Source organism: Rhipicephalus sanguineus, chromosome 9, assembly GCF_013339695.2.
Source record: "Rhipicephalus sanguineus isolate Rsan-2018 chromosome 9, BIME_Rsan_1.4, whole genome shotgun sequence".
Lineage (NCBI taxonomy): Eukaryota > Metazoa > Arthropoda > Arachnida > Ixodida > Ixodidae > Rhipicephalus > Rhipicephalus sanguineus.
Window position 1 is genome coordinate 66,195,197 of NC_051184.2, and position 9,300 is coordinate 66,204,496.

At 47.0% G+C, this 9,300-nt stretch overlaps 1 protein-coding gene across 1 annotated transcript; it reads left to right on the top strand.

The window, feature by feature from the left end:
* Nucleotides 1–396: 396 nt before the first annotated feature.
* LOC119405278 (uncharacterized) lies at nucleotides 397–5,299 on the top strand. The gene is made up of 4 exons (XM_037672095.2): nucleotides 397–555; nucleotides 1,125–1,336; nucleotides 4,389–4,528; nucleotides 5,253–5,299. The coding sequence occupies exons 2-4, from the start codon at nucleotides 1,125–1,127 to the stop codon at nucleotides 5,297–5,299; spliced, it is 399 nt and encodes a 132-aa protein (XP_037528023.2). The 5' UTR covers nucleotides 397–555.
* The last annotated feature ends 4,001 nt before the right edge of the window (nucleotides 5,300–9,300 follow it).

The following is a 9,300-nucleotide window of genomic DNA, read 5'->3' on the forward strand; positions in this document are numbered from 1 at the left end:
TTGCCTAGCCAAAGGAATGATTCCACTTCGAAAGCTCGTCAATCCATTTTCATAAGTATCGGCTGTATGCATCTCCTGTCAGTACCTTTTATCTTTCCTTCTGAACACCTCCGAGATCCGTGGTCTCTCTGTTTGGTTTTTTTTTTTTTTTTTGTAACAGGGCAATCGTAACGATCACAGTGCAAAACACGACTGTTTAACCTTTTCAAATGGTAACACCACGGTCCTCCAATACCTTTCTAAAATAATAAAGATAATTAACTTCATTAAAGTATTGAGGACCCTGGTAATACTTCACTTTTTTTACAAATGCTAGAATACTGTAATGATAAAATTTCCCAATTTCATTTCTATTTTCATTTTTTTTTCTTTTTATCACCCAACTACAAACAGTTTCCCATAGTGGGTATGTACCATGGACTGAGAGTACACAACGGCGCGTGCCATGCGCGTGACTGGGCAGAAGAAGAACGTCAAGCCTTGCTCAAGCCACGCGTCCACCAGTGCAGTGTTTCATCGTCGTAAGCGCAGTCGCCGTCTCCAGCTGGTTCAAAGGTAAAGAAAGCCCGGATGGGTCTTCTCCCTCAAGGCATTGTTACCATGAATATATTGCGAGCATTCTGTTCAGATCTAACGTTGGTCAGTAATTTAACGAGTGTCTCATGAGAGCATATATATTTCCTATGTTCTCTCTTTAGACTTAGCTAAGGAGACTATAAAATATTGGCCGCCTCTTTTGAAGCAGGGCCGAGAGAGTTATGCACGGCATCAATAGCCTGTACATTAAATTAGACGTTACTTCATCTTATGCAGTCTAAGAACGTGGATAAGTTTTGCTGACTTAACACAGTTTTTTGCATCTGGAAGAGCGCCCCTCAGGATGCCATTTGTTTAGGATATACGGATTTGGGAAAGTAACTGTCTGCAGTTTTCGCCACATTAATTCTTCAATCTTCTTGAAAGACAGGTGAAGGGCAGGGGCGCCGCAGTTCTGTGGACTGAGTTGCCAATTTTTTCGGAGGTTGTAACCGAGTGAGGTGCGTGCTTAGTGTCCCGAGTAAGGTCAGTTCGGATATAACGACAACCGGTTATAAGGATGACGCTTAATCGCTCTCTTCCACCAGATGGCGGGCGACGAAGGGGAGAGTAAGGAGGACGAGAAGAGCGACGAGAAAAGTGACGAGAAGGGCGACGACGACAAGAAAGATGACGACGACAAGAAGGAGGACGACGACGACGATGACGACGACGGAGGCGGAGACAAGGACGGCCTGGGGAAGAAGAAGAAGCCGCCGGACTCCATGATGGTGCAGAGGAAGTCCGCCAGCCGATCGGGGTACGAGACACGAGAGAGGGCTGTGCGCTATTCGCCCAACGAGACAGATTGTCACGGTATAGGCGGGACTGCTGTTGTATTAGATTTTGCGCCGCTAAGTTTGAGGACGCGGGTTCGACTCCCAGCCATGGTGGCCGCATTTTGATGGGGGCGAAATGCAAAGAACTCCCGTGCACTTAGATTTAGGTGCACGTTAAAGTGCCCCAGGTGGCCGAAATTTCCGGAGCCCCCCCCCTCCCTCCCAACTAAGGCGTCTCTCATAATCATATGGTTGTTTTGGGACGTAAAACCCCAACAATCTTCATTTGATGTATTAGATTAACATTGACGGAAACCGGTACAACATTGACTGGAAGGAAAAAAAAAAGAGGTTGGAAGCGACTCTATAACCCTTGACACAGGTACAGCCGTGAGCAAAAGTATACGGACCACTGCCGTCCGTATACCTTTGCCGTCTGCGCCGTCTAGTCGCGAGCCGTATGCTGCCGCGAGCATTTCTTCGACAAATTTCGTCAGAGTAAGGCTCTCGACAGCTATTCGGTCAAAGCAACGCTCGGACAGCAGATGGCTCGCGACTGGACGGCGTAGACAGCGACTTCGGCTCGCGCTTCCGTGGTCCGTTTACTTTTGCTCACAGGTGTACAGTACGGTCCACTGTTAAAGGGAACACTCCATTGAGCACTTTTCATTTTGCTGGACTTCCAACAGCAAGTGGACAGGGAAGCATTGTATATGCACTGCACGAGTCTGTCAAAAAAAAAATCACAGCATATCCACGGAGTGAATGATGATGAGTGGGCGAAGCTGCGGAGGTTCATCGGTAAACCGTGAATCTTCCGTGAATTCTGCCCAGTACATCATCACCGACGTGAGGTCGGGCGCGTTTATACTAAAGGTTCGATGAGTTATGACGACTTGCAGCTCACTTTAATTTTACATGTACGCTGTGAATTTTCATTGTTTAGAAAACCATCGCTTTAGAAAACATCTGGCGTCTTTCGTTAAGCAGCTGGCGTCTTTTCGTTTTGCTTTAGAAACATCTGGCGTTCTTTCGTTTTGCTTTTAGAAAACATCTGGCGTCTTTCGTTGGTTTATTTCACCAATCAACGGCGTTTTGAACAAAATTTTTATTGTTTAATCACGCACAGGAGAAATCTCACCAGGCACTACCTTGGAGGTAAACAATGGCTGCTAATGGGAATGAGAGACAGAAGAAGTCGGCTTTTAGCTAACACTTACACTTCTACTTCTACTAACGTTTCCTACTGGAACATGCCAATGGCTGCTAATGGGGAATGAGAGACAGAAGGATTCGGCTTTTAGTTAACGCGCACGCTGCGAATTTTTTATTGTTCAACAACGCACAGGAAAAATCTCCCACCGGCACCACCTTGGAGGTCAAGATCTGGTACTAGCGTTACGACTGGTTACGCACTACTACGACTACGAGGGACAAACGGGTGCCGCCTTAAGGAGCTTCGCCCCTAAAAGAGGCTGAACTGTAAACCACCAGTACTTTTATGCAGATCTAAGCCACTATGTTTTTGCAAGAGAGCGAAATCCAAAGATGTCCTGCATGCAAGTGTTCCCTTTGACAGTGGACCCGTCTGTGCAGTCACCGCAACACAGGCGTCTGGTGGTGGCGCTCGCACATCGGCGTTCGTGTGCCCTCGTGTATTCCTTGGGTTAACCTCGCGTTTCGTTGCGGCGCCGAAGCCGATCTCGGAGGCCACGTAGAAAGAAGCGCGTGGTTGAGACCTGCTCCGCCAGGTGCCGCGACGATCCCAGCCGCTCAGAAGAAAATCGTCCGCTCTTTCAGTGAACTCATTCAATTATTTTAATTATTTATCCCGACAGTTAATTGGCCTTTATTTTAGGTCAGCCTTTGCTCCGATATCATATGTATCCTATATAATTCTTAAGCTGAACCAGAACCATCGATTTCGTACAGTTTTTATTTTTACAAGACTTTTTCTGAATACTCGGAAAACCGGAAGTGCTCGACCAGAGGTGCTTTGGAAAGGAATCAAGAATGTCACTCGATGTGCTCTTGCCACTAAACAAAAGGAGACAGTGCACCTTGCGGGACTCTCTTTTTCGCTTGTCTGCCGATGTTGGTCTTTACAGCGCAAGGACATCATTGACTATCGCAAATCACTTCATGCGGAACTCTTTATGGCGAAAGCCTTAAATGCCTCAGCAAACGCGAAAATTGACCGTTGGCGTCCCGACGCTGTCGGGAACAGCACGAGTGATGCGGAAAATCATCACGTGATCACGTCACAATATCACGTTATCATGACGTCACAGATCGCTAAAATTTGTGCCGTCATCATGACGTCACGAGCTCTGGCGTGACGGCACGTGAGGGTACATCACATGATGCCGTCATCACATGACGCCATAGCTTGGTCAAAGGTGGGCCAATCGCTGAGGCAGCACAAAACCAGGTGAGGTGCCTCCGATCCTGGAGGCAAGGCAAAACCATGCTAATTTCACAATGCTTTCGGAGGGTGGCGGGGCAGGACCAATACAATCGACTGAGAAGGAGAAGATGGCGTTCGCCATCGAGTCGTCTTAGGTGAATGCATAAAACCCCGTGAATTTTTGCACATTCAGTGCCCACGTGATTCGTACTCGCGCTGCATATGGCTAGCCTCCTGGTCGGCTCAGCTGATAAAGCGACAGCCCCGGAAAGGCGTTGACCCCGGGTTCGATCCCCGAACCAGGGCGAATTTTGCGTCAACTAAGGGACATTTGTTTCTGAAAAACCCGTTCGGTTTTCTTTTGGTAGCTTTGTGCTACGAATGGGGTGGATGCCGAGTGTCGCTTTCATAAGATTATTGACTGGCAGAACAGAAGACATAGCGGCAGCGAGACACTTTTCTCGGTTGGTATAGGGTTTTGCTTACGCAGGCACAGAATTACAAGATTGTTGCGCTGCCTAGCGCGGAATGTTGAGACAAAAATGTGTAGCTGAGGAGACGCTCGCTATTCTCGTAGAGTTCATTTAAATGCTTTCACGGTGTCCTGCATGACTGGCGTGACGCAGGGCGGCCGCCATCGCAGCCCAGCAGATCGCCGAAGGCGCGGACCAGATGCAGATGGCGATGACCGTCGTGGGCCTCGCGGTCTTCGTCCTCGTTATCGTCGGCATCGGCGGCTTCGTCGTCTGGAAGGTCTTCGTTTCGTGTGAGTATAGTGTCCATGTTAACGCGCTTCCTCCTCAAGTTCTTCACGCTCCGTTTGCGTCCATATTCCCAACAGCGATAAGAGCGGCGTTGCGAGCCACTTTGCGAGCTATAGTTAATTTTTAAAGACGGTAGTCTTTCTTGGGCAACTTAAACGCAGAAACTTTGGTCTGTCTGTCTGTCTGTCTGTCTGTCTGTCTGTCTGTCTGTCTGTCTGTCTGTCTGTCTGTCTGTCTGTCTGTCTGTCTGTCTGTCTGTCTGTCTGTCTGTCTGTCTGTCTGTCTGTCTGTCTGTCTGTCTGTCTGTCTGTCTGTCTGTCTGTCACACGATTCAGCCACTCGGCCAAAGTTTAAGCACTTGCTGAACGCCCAGCCATCTTCAACTGGTAGCTGCGTTCATACTTGTGAACAATTGCATGCCAATCAAAAAGCAAACATTACGCATATCTGAGGCGCAACATCAATACGTAAGTGTTAGGCGGTGTGTTCCTTTACTAGAAAATGCATAGATACGTAATTCTAAAGACCCTAGTGTTTCTTTTATTTCTGTTAACAGCAGCAAAATTCGAGCAGGGTGAACCATAACCAGAACGGAACCCGCATGTTTTATTGCTATAGACAAGCTGCTTTAAGTTGACTGAACTTGCAACCAGCCTTGTCGCGGTAGTTTACGAAACCACATAAATGACCTGTTGTTCATATTGTTTTTTTTTTCGTCTCTGCCAGCGAGCGACAGCGTGGAGCAGCCTGAGGAAACGACACGTGAGTGCTGAAGGTCTTAACATTCTCGTTGCCCATCTCGTTGCTCTCGTTGCTCATCATCTAGTTGCTCTGGTGGTGCCACCGTCATGTGGTGGCGTCGTTTAACTGCGGAGCAGTTTAGAGGACCCTCGTGTCATCGTCTCATCTCTCGCGTTGGCGTCACGCAGGTCCCACGTTTGATACGCATAAGTCGAGCAAGCTGCAAGTTTGGAAAGCCAGCGCTTGCGTGCGCGTGAACGCCAGCGTCGCCCCGAATAGTTAATTCGTCTGTCCGAGCCAGCGAAATAACGCCAGTGTCGGGGTTAGACACAGATATACGGAAGAGAGAAGCGGTGGCGAAACGCCAGCGTCGGGAGTTAGGCGCACCGCGCTCGTAGCAGCAAACAATAGAAAAACAGTAGAAAGAAGACGATCAATCAGAAAATAGATAATCACAAAACAAATGAGATAATCAGAAGAATGCAACATGAAATGTTAGAAAATATCGTGGAATCACGCGAAAACAACAGAAAAGAGCGGAAAATAACAGATAAACACAAGAAAAGAACACGAAAAGAACAGATGAACGCAAGAGAAACGCGAGGGAAACACTGGCGAACCAATGTTCTGCAGTTCGTACAACTTTCGCGTGGGAGCGGAACTGGCTTAGATCTTTTTAAAGATAATTAAAAAAAAAAAACCTAGATGTTGAAGTTGAGAACGAATCTTTAGAGAAGGAAATATAATGGCAGGAATGGCAAATTAGGAAATGTCGCGCTAATTACGGTAAACAAGTGCTTCGGTTCACGCTACCAGCAGTGCTAAATGGAAGTAGTAAAGAGCAGCTTTTAACACGAAAGTGTTTTTTGCCGGGGTCCACCAAGATTTTCATGACGTATTTCCGTCACGGAAATACGTCAGCAAAATGAACGCCATCAGATGGCAAAGAAAGAAAACTAAGAAAAAGTCCCGTTGACAGGAGTCGAATCCATGACCTTTCAGTCCGCGGCCATGGCTGGCGGACGTTTAGCCCACTGAGCTACCGCCAAACACATAACGGCGACCACATGAATGCGCCTTTTATCTTTCTCACTTTCCTCTCACTATGCTTTTGCATGGATGGATGCTATGAGCGTCCCCTTTATAAAGGGGGGATGACATGTGTGCCGCGAGGCTCGAAAAACAAAAAAGAAATCGCAGCATAGCCACGGGGTGAATGATGATGAGTGGGGCGAAGCTCCGGAGGCAATCATCGGTAAACCGTGAAACTCTTACGTGAAATTCGCCCAGTATATCATATAAAGAGTATCGAACACCGTGCATATATTAAACATCAAACTTTTATTGTACTGCTGGTTTACGTGGTCCCTTCATTATCACCGCTTTCTGATCGGTGAAATGCAGGGAAAGTGTTCGCTCCCGAGCGAAAGAGAAAGCGCGCCAAGAGCGAGTGCGACTCCGAGCGAAAGTGAAAGAGCGCCAAGAGCGACCGCGTTCCCCGCTCGCCCATAGAGACTTTCTCTATGGCTCGCCCTGCGAGATTTGACGGCAAGGCTAGAGGGAAGACACGACGCACGTAGCGTTCCTCTTCGCGTTCCACGACGCGAGGTTGGTAGCATGCCCAACGAAAGCCAACGGAACGCGATCGTGCAAGTGCTCCAGCTGCTCCAGCTTCGCGAACAATGCACGGCGTTTCCTGCACATAAAGCATCCCAAAACCAAACATCTTGCTCAAGGTGTGCTTTGCGTTTTTCGTAGAAATAATTTCTTTATCATGTACACTAAGACGAAAAGTTGAAAGCTCACTAGAGTATATCGCGCGCAAAGTATGTCTTTTAGTGTGATTCAATCAAGGAACACTACGATGTCTTGTAAATTATGATATCTAGTGATTGCTCATCTAGTGAGCAATTCATTAAACTAGAGCTGGCTACATACCACCACCACCACCACCACTACTACTACTACTACTACTACTACTACTACTACTACTACTACTACTACTACTACTACTACTACTACTACTACTACTACTACTACTACTACTACTACAGAGGAGGGAACGACCCACACCCTAAGGAGCTTCGCCCCTAAAACGCGCCGTTGCTGCGACCGTCCCATTCGGCGCGTTTCCAATAGAAGTATAATTTCATTTAACACACCTCGAGGTGGTGGCTTTTGTTTTGTTATGACTTATTTCAGTGGCCGATAAAACACTGGGCTTTTGCTAACGGGGATTAACTGAGTTTAATAAGCTTTGGGGTACAAGAATAGGTGTGGCTACATGGAGGTAGGAATCTAGAGTGGAGTATTCAGAGGCGGGGGAGCGCGATCCGGAGGGCCAGACGAAACTTGATACTTCGTGAGTTCGGAGTTCACAGAGGAGGAGGAGGAGGAAATAAACACAGGAGGGGGAAGCGGAGAATCTCGAAGGAGCGTGCGGCCTGCGTAAGACATTGCACGCGATGGTTGCGCCATCTCTGGATCCTTCTTGTAACAGCTTTAGCCTAAGCCTCGCTCATAGCATTCATCCATGTCGAAAATTACACAATCTCCCGCTAAAGGGGTCATGAGGCGATGCGAAGCAGCGTTTCGGCATGTCGAGCCCGCGTTTCAGAGGGGCAGTGGAGAGGGGGAAGGGGAGAAGGTAGAGGAGATGGGGAGTGGAGAGGTGAAGTGGAGAGGAGGAGGAGGGGGGAGATGGGCAGTGGAGGTGTGTGGAGAGGGTTTGTGCATGCGCAGTAAGGGTGGTCACGCCGCACACCACCACCACCACCGGTTTGAACTCCGCCATAAGATGCTTCGCATCTAAAATAGCTTTCCGACGCTCGCCTGGCTGTCGCACCGCGTTCCCCGCTCGCCCTGTGAGAATTAACTGCCAACCTAGAGGGCAGACACAACTCGCGTAACGTTTCTCTTCGCGTTTCACGACGCTTTGGAGGAGTGCATATCGAGTATCAGTGTTTATTATGTGCTTGTTGATGCCATATTTGCGCGGGATTCACCATATGCGGTGTCCACGTATATGTTAAGAACTTCAGCTACCGCAAGGGTTAAATCATGATCATAGGCGTAGTCGTCGGTACGGAGATGTGCCACTAGGCGTCAACGTGCGTGCGTCCACATCAGGCGGTGCTACATCTGCCAAACAACAATAGACATTATGCAAGCTCAGATATACCGCTGCACTAAAGGAATCAACTACTTGTGTGACGACACGTTTCACTTTCGTGTTAAACCGATTCCTATGACAGAGGGATCAACCATCTTTTTTTTTAACATTACAGAACCCTCATTTAAAGAACTACGGAGACTGTTTTCCACAATATCCTTGTCATGAACTTGCCTTGAAAACATTGTCGACTATTTGTTTCGTTTTTTGTTGTCTCTCAAATAAAACGTTTTTGAAAGTTTCCTTATGTTGTCTATGCAAGCGCGCTTCTGTCTTGCATATAAACGAGCCATGTGCAATATATTATGTGCGCATTTTTGCTGTTGTTGTTTGTGGCCACCGTCTACGCCGCCATACATGTAGGGTGTCCAGGACACCCTCAAGCTGATTAATCAGGTTTCTCCCCCTGGTCTGCAGCATTACTCTATGCAAATAAATAAATAAATAAATAAATAAATAAATAAATAAATAAATAAATAAATAAATAAATAAATAAATAAATAAATAAATAATATGGAGCTGTACGAAAGTACGTACAGTTGGACCTTCTTATAACGAACACAGATATGGTGAATCATCGGTTATAGCGAACTAAATACAAACTTCAATGACATTTATTATTTGCATAGCGAAACCGAAAACGCGAACACCACCGCGATATCGGCTATGCCGAAGAAATATTTGGTTCGAGCGAGGCTCGAAACTGGAAAAGTAGCATAAAAGGGAGAATAATTATTGAAATACAATTCGTAACCAGGTTTTTTAAAAACAAATGTGGTCGTGACACTAAAAGCTTGGTTAAAAATGTGGTCACATCCTTTTTAAAATAAATGTGCCGCTCCAGCGTTCTAGATAAATGTG

Coding starts and splice junctions, on each gene's coding strand:
- LOC119405278 (XM_037672095.2), top strand. CDS start 1,125: ATGGCGGGCGACGAAGGGGAGAGTAAGGAGGACGAGAAGAGCGACGAG. Junction 1,337..4,388: donor AAGTCCGCCAGCCGATCGGG/GTACGAGACACG, acceptor GGCGTGACGCAG/GGCGGCCGCCATCGCAGCCC. Junction 4,529..5,252: donor CTGGAAGGTCTTCGTTTCGT/GTGAGTATAGTG, acceptor CGTCTCTGCCAG/CGAGCGACAGCGTGGAGCAG.